Source organism: Suncus etruscus, chromosome 10 (genome assembly GCF_024139225.1).
Source record: "Suncus etruscus isolate mSunEtr1 chromosome 10, mSunEtr1.pri.cur, whole genome shotgun sequence".
Taxonomy (NCBI): Eukaryota; Metazoa; Chordata; class Mammalia; order Eulipotyphla; family Soricidae; genus Suncus; species Suncus etruscus.
Window position 1 is genome coordinate 38839640 of NC_064857.1, and position 16572 is coordinate 38856211.

The window sequence follows — 16572 nt, forward strand, 5'->3', positions numbered from 1 at the left end:
CTCCGCACCTGCTGGGACCTCTACTCTCTGGTTCCTTGCTCTGATTTGTACAGCCTCTCCCGTGTCCGCCTGCCAACCTCCCTGCAAATTCTAGGGCTAGAAGCTGAGCCTCTCTGATCTCCCTCTAATCTGATTCGTTGCCATCTGCTCCCCTGCACACCCCCCCACCACTTCCTCACTCCCTCGCTCAGTCAGGTGTAGATATCCATTGCAGAAGGCTGTGGAACCCCACAGGGGCAGGTAGGGAGCGGTAGGGCATTCACCTTGCATGCAGTTAACCCAAAATGGACATGAGTCCTATTCCCAGCATCCCATCTGGTCCCCAGAGCCTGCCAGGAGTGATTTCTGAGCATGGAGCCAGGAGTAACCCGAGTGCCGCTGGGTGTGGCCCAAAACAACAACAAAAAGGCAGATCAGCTATGGCATGAAAGGAAAGGGGCACTGCAGGTCCCTGTGTTAGGCCACCCTTACAGTGTAGGTTGTGTCAGGGAACAGGGCTCCAGGGGACCTCTGGAAATTTCTGTTCCCTGGGCAGGTATGGGAGACCCAACATATACTCCACTAGCAGGAAAGAGAAGTGGGGAGCCTAGCATATGGCTGCCCCAGGCTCAATCCCAGGTATCAGATAGGATCCCCCCCCAGCCTCACCCCACCAGGAATGGTCCTTGAGAACAGAGCCAGGAGTAACCCTTGAACACCAAATCTCCCCAAAACAGAGGCAAAGAGGGTCCCCAGGGAGGTAGCTCAGAGGCTGGTGGCCAGGTTTTAATCTCTAGCACTTCATGGTTTCCCCAGCACTGCTGGGAACAACTCCCCTCTAATAAAAGAGCTGCTCTCGGGCCCGGAGAGATAGCACAGCGGCGTTTGCCTCGCAAGCAGCCGATCCAGGACCAAAGGTGGTTGGTTTGAATCCCGGTGTCCCATATGGTCCCCCGTGCCTACTAGGAGCTATTTCTGAGCAGACAGCCAGGAGTAACCCCTGAGCAACGCTGGGTGTGGCCCAAAAAAAAAAAAAAAAAAAAAAAAAAAGGGCTGCTCTCCTCCCAAACTAAATACAAAGTAAAGGAGAAAAGAAGAACTAGCTTCATGGGGCTATAGCATGGTGGGTAAGTGTCGCATGTAGCCAACCAACCCAAGATTATTGTTTTGTTTTGGTTTGATTTTTGGGCCACACCCAGCAGCACTCAGGTTACTCCTGGCACTGTGCTAAGGAATCATTCCTGGCAGGCTTCGGGGAAAATATGGGATGCCAGAGATCAAACCTGGTTGGCCAAATGTAAGGCAAACAGCCTCCCCACTGTACTATCGCTCTATCCCCCAACCCAATTTTTATCATTGGCATCATACAGGGTCCCCTGAACTCCTCCAGGAGTGATCTCTGAGCAAAAGCCAGGAGCAAGCCCTGAGCACAACTGGGTGCACCCCCTTAAGTGGTGTGTGACACAGCACAGCTGGGTGTGTCCCCTTGACTTCACAGCAACACTCCTTGGAGCACATTCTGTGGGTGTCTCTCCTCTGAACTCTGGGGGGGGGGCATTCAGGTGCAGGGAATGCTGTCTCAGAGCCCCCAGAGACAAAAGTGAGACCCAGGGATGTTTATTCCATATGGTTGGAGCACTGGGTGGGGGTTGGCACCCAGGTGGAGCACCTGGGCCTATACTTGGCGGAGAGGTTGGAGGGATCCAGAAGACAGTGCTTCTTCCACTCCTTCCCCTTATCCCAGAGGCTGCAGCCCACACCTACCACCCCACATTCCATTCCCTAACCCCAGCCCAGCTAGAGAAGGGATTTTCAGAGCGAGATCTGAGTTCCTTGCTTTGGTATCATTCTGGCCCCAGCCTACAGATCTGGGCATCTTGCCTAGGTGGCCCCCAGCCCCTTCTCCTTGACCTACAGTGGCAGTTCAACCATGTACCTTCCACAGCATGAGCAAGAGTAAAAAATTGGAGCCGCAAGCAGGAGTCTAGAGAACCTGGATCCTTCAGGGTGTAAGGTGATTGGTGATGATTTATTAGCCAGACTAGAATCAACAAACAAGGTCTAACATCTGTTCTCGCCAAACTGTTCCTCAGACAACAGCAGCATTGGACCAGGGCCCAGGCTCAAAGGCTCAGGGGGCCAAGGAAATGAGACTCCAGGAGGAGAAAGCAGGGCCAGGAGGCAGCGAGTGCTCCTAGACCTTTTCTTAGATCATCAAATACAAGGAGATATTGCATTCTTGGGGACAACGGGGAAGAAACCAGATGGTAGAAGCAGATACCATAACTTATTCCAACACACACACACACACACACACTTTCCCAATATGTAGAACTCATGGAAGTAGCCAGACACACACACACACACACACTTTCCCAATATGGTAGAACTCATGGAAGTAGCCAGACACACACACACACACACACACACACACACACACACACACACACACTTTCCTAATATGGTAGAACTCATGGAAGTAGCCAGACACACACACACACACACTTTCCCAATATGGTAGAACTCATGGAAGTAGCCACACACACACACACACACACACACACACACTCTCTTTCCCAATATGGTAGAACTCATGGAAGTAGCCAGACACACACACACACACACACACACACACACACACACTTTCCCAATATGGTAGAACTCATGGAAGTAGCCAGACACACACACACACACACACACACACACACACACACTTTCCCAATATGGTAGAACTCATGGAAGTAGCCAGACACACATACACACACACACACACACACACACACACACACACACTTTCCCAATATGGTAGAACTCATGGAAGTAGCCAGATTTTTTTTCCTCTCTAAGGAAATTGCTGACTTTCCCTGTGGTGAAGTTAGGGGTTGTGGTGTAAAGAACAGAGCAAATGAACAAGGAAATCAAGAGTCCTTGACCTTGGGAAAACTCACCAAAGTACTCTGGTTTTGTCTATTTGCTCAGCAAGGGAGTTGGACTTAATCTTCAAGGGCAAATGAAGTGCTCCTCCCATCTGCTTCTGTGGCAGACATCAATAATCAATCACAGGTTCTTTTCTGCTGAGTTTAGATATGACCTTAACATCCTTCCCAGTGCAGAACTCTGGGCAGCCCCGACCAATGGATGGGAGCTGGCATACAAGGTGACATCTTTCTGCCATCCTTGCAATAGATAATGCCTGAGGTCTTCTCAGCACCAATCTCCTACAGTGTGTAATATCCATTTTTCTTTAGAAGGGCGCTGGGTCAAAATGAAGGTCTCTGAAGCTCATGTTCCAAATTTTCCTTCCCCAGCTCAGATTCACCTGTTACTGAGGGGGCCCCAGGGGGAGCCATGCCTGACCTCTCTCCTGGAGCACTTGTTTGGCAAGGTTATGGGGCAGAGTGTGCCCCCCGCGGGGCAGGGGCTGATGGGGCAGCAGAGGGCCCTGTCTAGCCACAGAGTTTTCAGAGCCCAATTGCTGGCCACCCAGATTCTGCAGAGAGAAAGAGGGTACATGGTCACATTCTTTGTTCTGCTCCTCAGGCCTATCTATAGTCTCAAAGCCAAAACATCTGGTGTCAATGGACATTGGCTTCATTCATTCATTCATTCATTCATTCATTCAACATTTCCTGAGAACCTTTTCTATGTTGGCACTGTCTAGGATGTTTTGGAAATAGAAACTTCCAGCCCTGCCCTAGGAGCTTATGTGCTGGGAATTGGGGAGACAGTGGCCAGGAGGTGGGTGATTTGGCAATATGCCTCAAACATGGGGTGGGGTGTGGGGCTAGCCTCTGGCCAGGGTCAGGTTGTCCTTCCAGAGAAGGGCAAGCTGGCCTTAAGGATGACCAGCTGGTGTAGGCCAGTAATGGAGGGCCTCTGAGCAAGAAGTGGTGTCATGCAGGATTCTGGACCTTACTCAGTAAAGTTGGAAAAATGTGACCGGTTTGGGGAGTATGGGACAGCTGAGAAGGGGGAGACTTTGATTCAAGTCTGGAGAACCTCAAGGGTCAGGCAGCAGCTTTAGAAAAACATTCTGAAAATCATCCTTGGGGGCCAGAGTATGTTAGAAATGGCCATCCCTGGAGGCCTTTGAAAGGAATGTGAAAGCCAGTGGCTTCTGCTCCTCTCACTCACCTGAACCCAATGTCACTCTGATTTGGGTGTCCAGTCTGGGCCCCTCTCCACCTGGCTCAGTCTAGATTTCAAGTGTCCTTGTGATCCCACTCTCCCTTACACTCCCATTTACCTGGCCTCCGGGGATAGGCCTGGACCGACATTTGCGTAGTGCTTGGCGCTGGCCGACAGTCTTCTGGTCCTGACTCCCTGAAGAGACCTCCAACTCCACCTCGGAATAAATATTGCCAGGGGCCTCTCCAGGGCTGCCCCGGCCCATGGCATAGAAGGCGATGGGGTCTTCAAGCTCGTGATAGATGGGGTTGGAGGGCTTGGGGGGTGGAGCTGGGCGGGGCCTTTGAGCGGGGCTGGTGTAGTCTTCAGGAGACACTTGAGGCTTGGCTGGGAGGAGAGGCTTGGTCCTGGGAAGTTGGGAGGGCTAGGAAAGGCAGAAGGACCACTGATTAGGGAAGCTGAAGATTTAGCTTGAAGCTCTGTCCCTAGATACCGCCCCTTCTAACAGGCCCCGCCCCTTCTCACAGACCCCGCCCCCTGGACACCACCATCCCAGACCCTGCCTTATACCACTTGTACCCCTTATATCACCCTTATATCACTCCCCTCCTTCAGGCCCTCTAAGTCCTTACAACCCTCTACCTCTTTAGGCTCCTCTGCCCCCTGTTTCTGCGTAGGGGTTGTAGGCTGCTCCTTTTTGAGGATTGGACTATATTGGGGGTGTCGGTCCTGGCTTTTGCTTCTGGAGTCAGGTTCAATCTTTAAAGAAAGTCCAGTGGGGTTTGGAGTCTGTTGGGAGAGGAGAATTGAGGGCTATGACAGTTGGGCAGACAGGATGGAGGGTGTGGTGGGCAAGTGATCTAGGGGAACAAAATGATGGGGGCCATGTGGAGGTTGGGAGGGGGACAAAGAATCTGATTTGGCAGGGTCCCCGGGACGAGGAAGGGGATGGAAACGGCAAGGAGAGAGGGCCAGGAGGCAGCACTGGTTAGAGGGCATTTCTAGCATTCAACTTAATTCATCCACGAACACAGCTGAGACACTCTGTAGGAGTGGTTGTAAAAAATGCAAAAATGCTTTAGAACTTTTAACTTGGAAATGATTGGGCTAGGGATTAAACTCCCAGAGAAAGAGGCCTGGGTTTACCTTTTATTTTTGTATTTCAACCTCACTAAGTGGTGCTTAGGGCTTATTCCATTTTCTGTGCTCAGAGAATACTCCTGATGGGGCTTTGGGTTCAATTCCATACTTGATGTCAGGAATGAAACTGAGGTCGAGGTCAGCTGTGTGCATGGCAAATGTCTAAACCCTGTGTTCTCTCTCTAGTCCCATTCTTTTCCATTCTCTTTGCTCTCATTTGGAAAACTAGTAGTGAACATGTATTTCTGTCTTTTTCATCCATACTCAATCTATGTAAGCCCTCACACTTCTAGGTTTTAGGATTAATTGATCTACATACTCATATATTTCTGAACTCTAGAACAGCATGTTCCAGCACCTACTGACCACTCCATGTGGCTACTGAATAAATTCTCAGACTGCCTGTGAGAACTGAACTGTAGAACCCAAAACTCTCATCTCCTCATCTCAAACAATGGCGGCTCCATCTTTTCTTGCTCTACATTCAGTCCTGCATATACCTTAGCAATTCAGCCTTCAAAACAGACCCAACATTCAATCTCTACTATCCTGTCCCAGGCTGTGGTCATCCCACCTGGAATACTATAGCAGCTTCCATCTGGTCACCCTTTCCCTTCCCAAACTTGCCAGGTCTTCAGATCATGCCATGCTATCTCTCAGAATCAAGTTCCCAGTCCTTGGGCATCTACAGCAATGGTCTTCAACCATTGGTGACAGACAGGTTTCAGTCTATAGACACAGAAGGGTTGAAAACCACTGTCCTACTACTTTGATGTAATGGCTGGTTTGTGGACGGACATAGCTTTTCTGAAGAGCTGCCTGAATATTTGGGGAGCACTCCCTGACTCCATTTGCAGCAGGTGAGCTCAATGGAACTGTTATGGAGGAAGTGAGGGGGAGGAGCATCTGATTGGTTATTTTAAGTCTCATAGGAAGTTCGATAGAAGATATAGCTAAGGGCAGGATAGGTAATTATATATGTGTGTGTAATTACCATACATATATATATGTATGATAATTATATATGTGTGTATATACAAGCATTGTATAGGCTGGCATTTGAGTTCCAGATGCAAAAGTACCTGTTTCTGGACTGCTTCAGCTCACACTGACATAACATGGAAGTTATCTAGTATACTAATATAGATGTATTGTTCGTTTTGGGGCCATCCTTGGCCCTATTCCAGGCTTATTCCTGCCTCTGTGCCTTGGATCACTCTTGGAGGGACTCAGAATCATATGAGGTGCTAGGAATTGAGAGAATCAGCTGCATGCAAAGCAAGTGCCTTTCCCACTACTCACTGGCCCCTGGGTACTAATCTTACACACAAGGATCCAGAAATGAAGCTTTAGGCGATAACAGAACCCCACTCTATTTTCTCTCTCACCATACTCTCGGACTTCATTCCTACTACTTGATGGTTTTGCTGGTGGTGAGTAAACTTGCTGAACCTGAGACCCATTCATGCTTCTCTTCCTGGGGATCTGACAGCACCTGGGACCTACTAGGTTCTACCTGTGGGAGCCTAGCTGGTGGCTCCCAAGCTCACCCCGTCCTTTATGCGACCTGGCAAGAGTCTCAAGGTCCACGTACACCCCTCCCTTCCCTGCTCCGACAAACATCTTTCTCCCAGGCCTTCTTGCAGAACTGGGAAGTGTGAGCGAGCAAAGGAGGCAAGACAAGACTGGGTGCACGTGGGATGAGAAAGTGCCTGCTACAGGGATTCTGTGCCAGCCTGGGCTTGGGGAGGGGCGCTGGCCTTGGTCCTGAGGGCGGCTGCTTACCTGACGGGCGAGGGGCAGGGTAAGCACCTCCCCGTAGGGATTGAGCGGGCAGGCGGTGTAGTGCCGCAACAGGTCCTGCAGGCTCGGATGGGCGCTGTCCTCGCCCAGCACCACGTGGCGCCCGTCGCCCAGTTGGGCCAGCAAGAAGTGGCGGCAGCAAGCCCGGCTCCTGGAGAGCAACCCCTTGCCATCAGACACGCGTTCTTTGTCCCTGCCTTGGTTTCCCGCCCCGCAGCTGCAAAATGAACAGCAGGGTAGCTGAGCCAAGAGCCTCTTGCAAGAGGTGAGGTTGCCACCTCCTTTGCGCTGCCTGTAGCATCAAGTCCCATTCCTTGCTAGCCACGCCCACAAGACCAGAAGTCACGCCCTCTCACCAGAAGCCACGCCCACCATAAGAAGCCACACCTCCTGCCAGAAGCCACGCCCGTCCCACCAGAAGCCACACCGTCGCGTCACTAAGCCACGCCCATCGCGAGAAACCACGCCCACTCATCAGAAGCCACACCCATCCAAACAGAAGCCACACCCATCCAAACAGAAGCCACGCCCACTCATCAGAAGCCACACACATCCAAACAAAACCACGCCCACTCGCCAGAGACCACGCCCCATCAGAAAACCAGCCCAGTCCAACCGGAAGTCACACCCATTTCAAGAAGCCACGCCCACCCATCAGATGCCACTTCCCTGTACTTGGAGCTTGCCTTGACCCTCACCTGTAAGTCAGCACGAAGGTTACCGCGCTCTCGCTGAATCGCACCAAGTAGCACCCCTGGGGCTTCGTTTCCAGCAGCCTCTCAGCCTCCCTGCAGGCAACCGAGGGGAGATGACACACGCTTAACTCGCCCCCCCTCGCCCGCCCCCCCCCCACCTTGTCCCCTGCTCTCCTGGGGGAACCCCGACTCTGGAACGAACTAGGGGAGGGAGGAGAGTGGAGAGATAGTACAGTGGGTAGATGGGTAGGGGGTTTTCTGACACGTGGCTGACCCAGATTAGACCCTGGCGTTCTATTTGGTCCCCTTAGTATTGCCAGGAGTTAGAGAGACAGAGACAGAGAGGCAGACGGAGACAGAGAGAGACAGAGACAGAGACAAAGAGAGGAGAGGCACAGAGATAGAGGAGAGAGATGGGTGGATATGAGAGAGAGAACCTGAGAGAGAGAGAGACAGAAACAGACAGATATGAGAGAGAAGACCTGAACTGCAGTGACTGGGCGTAGCCAGAGGGCCTAGCCTCAACTGCAGGCAAGGTAGGCTTAGAAATGAATTCAGGACTGAACTGGGAGGTTCAACAGAGAGAGGGAGGGAGGGAGGGAGGGAGGGAGGGAGGAAGGAAGGAAGGAAGGAAGGAAGGAAGGAAGGAAGGAAGGAAGGAAGGAAGGAAGGAAGGAAGGAAGGAAGGAAGGAAGGAAGGAAGGAAGGAAGGAAGGAAGGAGGGAAGGAGGGAGGGAAGGAGGGAGGGAGGGAGGGAGGGAGGGAGGAAGGAAGGAAGGGAGGGAGGAAGGGAGGGAGGAAGGGAGGGAGGAAGGAAGGAGAGGAGAGACACAGGCACAGAGGGGTTTGGGTTCGAGTTATCTGTCCAAGAGAGATGAGTGAGTGAAGGATTTTGGTCTGCAGGACACCAGGGGCATGGCCGAGGACTTGTCCATTCCCTGTGGACCTTAACCCTTCCTCCTGGGCCGTCTCCTCCCCTGTGACTCACCTCCGGGTGATGAAGCCATGGAACCAGGCAGGGGCTTCCCCGCGCTTCAGGAGCCAGTGGGCCTGTGTCTTCCGGAACCAAGCTAGGGTCTCTGCCTGCAGGGACAGGCCTCCAGCCCCGGGCAACTCCTCAGCCTGGACAGAATACCTTGTGCCAGAAGCAGAAACCAGGGCCTGGGGAGACATCTCTATAAGATGAGTCCAAGGAAGGGGAACATCTGTGTAAGTGGGTCTCCTGACTACATACAGCTGCCACTTGCTGGTCCTCATGTCCTTCTGAATGTGGGGAGGGAATCTCCTGCCCATCCTAGAAGCATCTTTTAGAATATAATTCTCTGTAAAGCAAGCACCTTACCCTCTGTGCTCTCTCTCCAGCCCCAGTTCTCAGTCAATTCTAACTAAGATCTAACTTCTTCAGGTCTAACTTTTTTGGTCTTCTATGGGGCTTCCATATCCCTTCTCTCTAGTGCCAAGGACCATCAACCTACTAATAGTGAGTTGTTTAATGAGGCAGATGGAGCCAGAGAATTAGCTCAAAGGGCTGAATCATTTTAAATTAGCTCAAAGGGCTGAATCACTTTGAATGCAGGAGGCCTGGATTTGATTCAGGGCACTGCATGATGTCCTCTCTACTTCACTCAGCACTGCTAGCTGTGGTCTGCAGAACAAACAATAACAAAACTATGCATAATCAGCAAAGAGGTCTTCTAGTTGGAGATGAGCATTCCCTGAACTGAGGGATTCAATCGTAGGTTCACCTAGAAACTGAAATGAGGGGCCCGGAGAGATAGCACAGCAGTGTTTGCCTTGCAAGCAGACTATCCAGGACCTAAGATGGTTGGTTCAAATCCCCGTGTCCCATATGGTCCCCCGTGCCTGCCAGGAGCTATTTCTGAGCAGCCAGCCAGGAGTAACCCCTGAGCAATGCTGGGTGTGGCCCAAACCTCCCCCCCAAATAAATAAATAAATAAAAAGAAACTGAAATGAAGCAGGAGAGGCCCCTCTGGTCTTCAGAAAGTGGGCAAGAAGCACAGAGATATTAGGTACTCATGAAGAGTGAATGGATGCTTCTAAAACTCACTAAAGAGCCATAAGGGAGTAGGTGGGGAATGCCCCCACTCCCTCTCCCTCTCCCTGGGCCCCTAGCCCTATTAATGTTTCCTCCCCCCCCCGCCCCCCCCCCTGCTAAAGGACTGTGTCCCCATGGGAGTGTAGAATTTAGGGAACCCTTAATCCCGTGTTGACACTCACCACATGAGGGATAGCTGGAGCCCTGGGACTGGGAGGGCCCTCCTCTGCCTTCTTGGCCTGTGCTTTGGGCCCAAGTTTGTTCTCATCCTGGCAGCTCCTTTGGGTTGAGTCCACCAGTGGCAGGAAAGTGCTGAAGGTCGGGTTAGAGCCTTTGTGTCTTCCTGTGATGATGGGGTACAGGGTTCTCAATGAGAAATGTCTTCCTTCCAGACTCAGAGGGACCCTGTAGGTCTCTGACTCGGGCAATCAGAGACAGAACCGACTTGGAAGAAGTGTGGGAAAGAGTAGGAGGAACTCTGGGAGGATGTCAGGACCCAGGTATGCAGGGGCCTTGCTGGGATCTGGGCATTGGGGAGTCAGCAGCATGGAAGTTCAGGGTCTCAAAGGGGGAGGAAAAGCCCTTGTTCTGACCCACAAACTCAAATGTCTCTGCCTCATCCTCCTTTGTCCTCCTCCCATGTCCCCACAGTCACTCCGTATAGCTGGTCACCTTAGTCCCTTCACTGAGGGAGGAGAGAGAGACACACACAAGCATTGGGCCAATAGGCCTAGTTTGGAGAGGAGCTTGGTATCTGAAGAAGAAGTGGGGGTGGGCAGGGGTTTGAATTCCCCCAACAGTTTCTCACTTACCCTGAGGGCCACTCTGTGCCAGGGGGAGCTCCATGGGCCTTCTGGAGTTATGTGAGGTTCTTCAAGGGAGCCTCACTCAGCAACTCTTCTCAACCCTGGCAGGAAGTGTCGCCTCACCCACAGCCCCAGTCCTGACAGAGACACCACGTCATGGAAAAACCTCAGAAGCTGTTCCCTCCCCCGGAAGCCCACAGCTGAGGTGGTGGTGGTGGTGGGGTGCTGAGGTACTGATGGGTGTTTGTGTCCGTCTGTGGGAGGTCCCCTTTTTTGATTCTCTGATTGCCCTCCTGATTCTCTCTGATGCTTTCTCCAGCTCATACCCCTTCCTACCCAGCCTTTCTAAGCAGTGAGAAGAGTGCTTCTGTTGGGATATTTCTTATGTAGTGCTGGACCTGACCTGGAAGGTTTATATCCACATTTAGTCTCCAGGACTTCCATACTTTCACACAAGACACTTAGATTTCCACACAAGGAAGGGTGAAAGACCAGGGCTCAGCAGGACGGCTGTGGGTCCAGCTATGAAAGAACTTTCTGAGCTTACTTGAAATCTTCAGGACAAGGGAGCATAAAGGTAGATCTTTCCTCCTCCTTAGGGTAATAGGCTTAGGCAGTTAAAATGGAGCAAGTCTGGTGGAAGGAAGACCACCTGCTGCCACTGTGGACAGCATTGTGCTGAGGTCTTTACCTTGCTTACACCGCCACCCATGGACCACCCAACTCTCTCTTTTTTTTGTTTCTTCTCTTTTATTTAGAGAGAGAAAAAACAAGTGAGAGAGGAGAGAGAGAAAAGACACAAGAGACACAAGTGTGAAAGAAGAGACGTGAGAGAGAAAGAAAAGAGATACAAGTGAGAGAGGAGAGAAAAGAGACAAGTGAGAGAAAAGAGACACAAGTAGAGAAAAGAGACACAAGTGGAGAAAAGAGACACAAGTGAAGAAAAGAGACACAGTGAGAGAAAAGAGACACAAGTGAAGAAAAGAGACACAAGCGAGAGAAAGGAGACATAAGTGAAGAAAAGAGACACAAGTGAGAGAAAAGAGACACAAGCGAGAGAAAAGAGACACAAGTGAAGAAAAGAGACACAAGTGAGAGAAAGGAGACACAAACCACCCAACTCTCTGCTTTGAGTCACATGAGCTAGGAAGGGCCCATCACCCTGCTTCCATAGGGGCTCACTGATGTTCAGAATTTAGTGCCTTATCTAGAAAATCTATCAGCCTCTGCCCACATCCACCATTTTCCCAGCATAAAAAAAGGTCTTGTTCCTTCACCAAGCTAAAAGAAAAAAATGCTGTCATCTCTTCCCAGGTAGCCTGATCCAGGTTGATATGTCTATGGCATTCTCAGAACGGGTGGTGCAGATTCCCCTTTCTGCATGAACCACAGCAGCCCAGCACCACACCCTATACCTTTCAACAGAAATGGCCTGGCTCCAAAACTTACAATCTTATCAAAATGCCAAACCACCACATTTGTTTTAGATCTATAGATCCTGTACTGTGTGGCTGACACCTCAAAATTTTATACTAGTGTCAGCCTGGTAGTATCACAGGAAATCTAATGGGAAAGTTCCATAGAAATGTAACAAGCTGGGGCCTGAGCGGTAGGATGCTTGCCTTGCACATGGCTGACTCAGGATGGACCTGGGTTTGATCCCTGGCTTCCCAAATGGTCCCCGAAGCCAAGAGCAATTTCTGAGCGCATAGCCAGGAGTAAGCCCTAGCATCACTGGGTGTGGCCCAAAAACCAAAAAAAAAAAAAAAAAAAAAAAAGGAATTCTACCAAGCTCAGTGAGTCTAAACAGTAAAAACAAACCACAATCATTATTTCAAATTGATCCTTATTGATCTAAGTTTGATAATTCTTTTGCCTTTGTATTACAATATGAAGTAGATTTGTGTTTGCAAGAGAGCAGGCAAGGATATTAAGTGGAAAATTGAGGACAATGGGGAAGGAAAGGTCACACTAGTAGTGGAATGTTTGAACTTTTTTTTTTTGTTGTTGGTTTTTGGGCCACACCCGGCAGTGCTCAGGGGTTACTCCTGGATGTCTGCTCAGAAATAGCTCCTGGCAGGCACGGGGGACCATATGGGACACCGGGATTCGAACCAACTACCTTTGGTCCTGGATCAGCTGCTTGCAAGGCAAATGCTGCTCTGCTATCTCTCCTGGCCCCGGAATGTTTGAATTTTTAATGCCTGAAATGACTGTATTATGAACAGCTTGGTAAATTATGATTTTATGATGAAAATTTTTTTATCATATTTAGATAATAATTTTGGTTATTTTTTATTTAAGCACCGTGATTACAAACATGATTATAGTTGGGTTCCAGTCACAAACAGAACACCCCTCTTCACCAGTGCAACATTCCCACCCCTACTTCCTACCCCTTCCCATCCCCTGCCTGCATTCGAGACAGACGCTCTACTACAGTTATTTTTTTAAGTTCATTAAGCTGTTTTTTTTTCCTTTCTTAAAGGATATGTGTTAAAAAAAATACAGTAGTAAAGGTGTGAAAGTGGCAATCGCTATTGTTTGCATTTTTTTTTTTTTTGGTTTTTGGGTCATACCCGGAAGTGCTCAGGGGTTACTCCTGACTCTACGCTCAGAAATCGCTCCTGGCAGGCTCAGGGGACCATATGGGATGCTGGGATTCGAACCGATGACCTTCTGCATGCAAGGCAAATGGCTTACCTCCATGCTATCTCTCCGGCCCCACATTTATTTATTTTTTTTATTTTAATTTTTTTTGTTTTTTTGGGCCACACCCTGCTGTGCTCAGGGATTACTCCTGGCTGTCTGCTCAGAAATAGCTCCTGGCAGGCACGGGGGACCATATGGGACACCGGGATTCGAACCAACCACCTTTGGTCCTGGATTGGCTGCTTGCAAGGCAAACGCCACTGTGCTATCTCTCCGGGCCCCCCCACATTTATTTTTAACTAAAATATTAGTCAGAACAATACCTTGGTGTGACTATTGCAGTGTCTTAGAAGTCAGTAGTTGAATTGGGACTAGAAATAAGATTGTTCAGCAATTTTACTGTGATTTAGGCCCATGGTTCAAGACCGTGTACCAAGAACCCAAAGACAAACAGCATCTTGTGCTAAGATGTCAAGACAGCAGAGACACATTGGCCAGTAGATCCTTATAATTTATTGTTGTGACACTTTAGTGTGGTTTAGAGATCCAACTCTTACACACACAGAAACAGAGACACACGAACACAGAGATACACACAGAAACACACAGACACACACAGATATAATACACAAAAGTATATGCATATATACACAGAGATGTTTAGGGACACACATTCACAAAGACACACCCACACACCCCCCCTTTTTTTAGGGCCACTCCTGGCAGCAGTCAGGGTTACTCCTGAGTCTGTGCTCAGAAATCGCTCCTGGCAGGCTCAGGGATGCCAGGGATCAAACCAGGATCCGTCCCTGGTCAGCTACATGCAAGGCAAACATTCTACTGCTGAGCTATCGCTCCGCCCCCCCCACACCCCTTAATTGTTTTCTTCCTCCCTCTCCAGAGTGGGAGAACAAGACTCTGAAGAGGCCCAAGGAGCACAGCACTTCAGAGGGGACAGGCTCCCTGATATCAAAGAGTTAATTAATTTATTTTTTAATTAATATCTTTATTTTGGGGGGGGTTGGGCCACACCCAGCAGTGCTCAGGGGTTACTCCTGGCTGTCTGCTCAGAAATAGCCCCTGGCAGGCATGGGGGACCATATGGGACACCGGGATTCGAACCAACCACCTTTGGTCCTGGATCGGCTGCTTGCAAGGCAAACGCCGCTGTGCTATCTCTCCGGGCCCTTAATTAATATCTTTATTTAAACATCTTGATTACAAATATGATTGTGATTAGGTTTCATTCATGTAAAGAACACCCCCCTTCACCAGTGCAACATTCCCAACACCAATGTCCCAAATCTCCCTCCATCCCACCCCACCCTAATTAATTTATTGTCATCTCTCCTCAAGGGTTCAGGGGTTCAGATCTGCCACTGTCTATATTCAGCCTGGGTTGGCCCTTTTCCTTTCATGATGACATGTTGAGCGGGTACTATGAGTACTCACTTCAAGGCATTTTCAGTCCTGGTCAGTTAATTAAAACACAAGACAGACCTAACATTTTGTGGGGTTTTTTTGAGGGGGGGGCATGCACAGAGCTTAGTGCTCAGTGTTTTTTTGTTTTGTTTTGTTTTGGTTTTTGGGTCACACCCGGCAGCAGGAGTTACTCCTGGCTTTACGCTCAGAAATCGCTCCTGGCAGGCTCAGGGGACCATATGGGATGCTGGGATTCGAACCACCATCCTGCATGCAAGGCAAACACCTTACCTCCATGCTAACTCTCTGGCCCCAGAGCTCAGTGTTACTCCTGACTTTGTGATCTGTGATCACTCTTGGCAGGGCTCAGGGGACCATCTGGGGGTATTGGGGATCAAACCCAGGTTGCAAAACAAGTGCCCTGCCCACTGTACTCATGTCTCTGGCTCAGGACACAGCATCTTGACCTTGCGCTCAGGCTCCAGACAGGACTTTAGAACTGAAGGAGACTGGCAAGGGAATATAAGCTCTCTGTTTAACAAAGCAAGGAAATGCACACCATGGATAGGACCAGCAGCATGCATGTGTGCGTGCGTGCGTGCGTGCGTGCGTGCGTGTGTGTGTGTGTGTGTGTGTGTGTGTGTGTGTGTGTGTGTGTGTGTGTGTGTGTCCATGTCCAAGCTGCTGCCAGGGAACAAAACTGCTGAGTTTTTATTTTCACCATCCTTCCCTCTGCATCCAGATTTATACTAGCCAGCTACTATGATTACTGGATAAATAACTGTCAAAGAAAGCCTTGCTGTACTTCGCAATTATCTTTTACAGGTGAGAAAACAGCTTGAGCCAGACTCTTGAGATTCATTTAGTCTCACAAAAAATATTCATTTGAAATCATGGTTTGTTTTGTTTGGGACCACACGGAGCAATGCTCAGGGCTCAGTCCTAGCTCTGTGCTCAGGGGTAACTCCTGGTCGTGCTGGGGGAAACTATGCAGTGACAGGAATGAAACTGGATCAACTATGCAACCTTGTACTATCATTTCCTTAGCCCCTGGGGCTGCCTCCTGTACTCTGGGCAGGACAATTACAGTTACAGAGGCCCAGAGTGTGCCAGGAGCAGGCGCTGTCTTCCAGCTCACAGGCCTGAACTCAGGTAATTGACAGCAGATATCTGGCCTTGAGGCACTCACTGTCACTCTTACTTTGCACTCAGGAATTCTGAGGCTCGGGGAAGGAAGTGACTTGCTGAGCCATCTCTCTGCCCTGCTCAGCACCTGGTTTTCCGAGGAAGGGAGAGGCTGGCCCAGGCCTGGCAAAAGCAAGCTAGACGGGTTCTGGGGAAGAAGAAAAGACTGAAAAGTGGAGGACTAGGGTGTCAGGTGCTACACAAGCTTGCAGGCTCAGATGCAAGCTCAGATAGCCAGCCTAAGCTCTACAGAGTCACAAAAGGGCAGGCAGACAGACACACACACACACACACACACACACACACACACACACACACACACACACACACACACACACACTCCTCCACCCCAGGATTCTGCCTTTTATTTTCTGGTGTCCTTTCCTTTCCTTTTTTTCTCTTTGGGCCACACCCAGTGACGCTCAGGGGTTACTCCTGGCTATGCGCTCAGAAATGGCTCCTGACTTGGGGGACAATATGGGATGCCTGGGGATCAAACTGTGGTCTGTCCTATGTTAGCACGTGCAAGGCTAATGTCCTACTGCTTGTGCCACCACCCCAGATCTCTTTTCTTTTGAAATTATTTGTTTGTTTTTGGCATGGGCTGGAGTGTAGTCTTGTGGCCTGCAGTCATGGCAGTGAGACCTGCAGATTTTCTGCTGCATGTTGGGTGCATATACATCTTCCCTGGAGTCTAAGCAGCAAC

The 16572-nt window shown here is 49.9% G+C and overlaps 1 protein-coding gene across 1 annotated transcript; it reads right to left on the minus strand.

Annotated features, from left to right (window-relative positions):
• Positions 1 to 3301: 3301 nt before the first annotated feature.
• SH2D2A (SH2 domain containing 2A) lies at positions 3302 to 8918 on the minus strand. Its single transcript, XM_049781614.1, has 6 exons — positions 8734 to 8918; positions 7749 to 7838; positions 7033 to 7201; positions 4750 to 4896; positions 4226 to 4531; positions 3302 to 3469 (listed from the first exon to the last, which is right to left on the minus strand). The coding sequence occupies exons 1-6, from the start codon at positions 8916 to 8918 to the stop codon at positions 3302 to 3304; spliced, it is 1065 nt and encodes a 354-aa protein (XP_049637571.1).
• Between the last annotated feature and the right edge of the window lie 7654 nt (positions 8919 to 16572).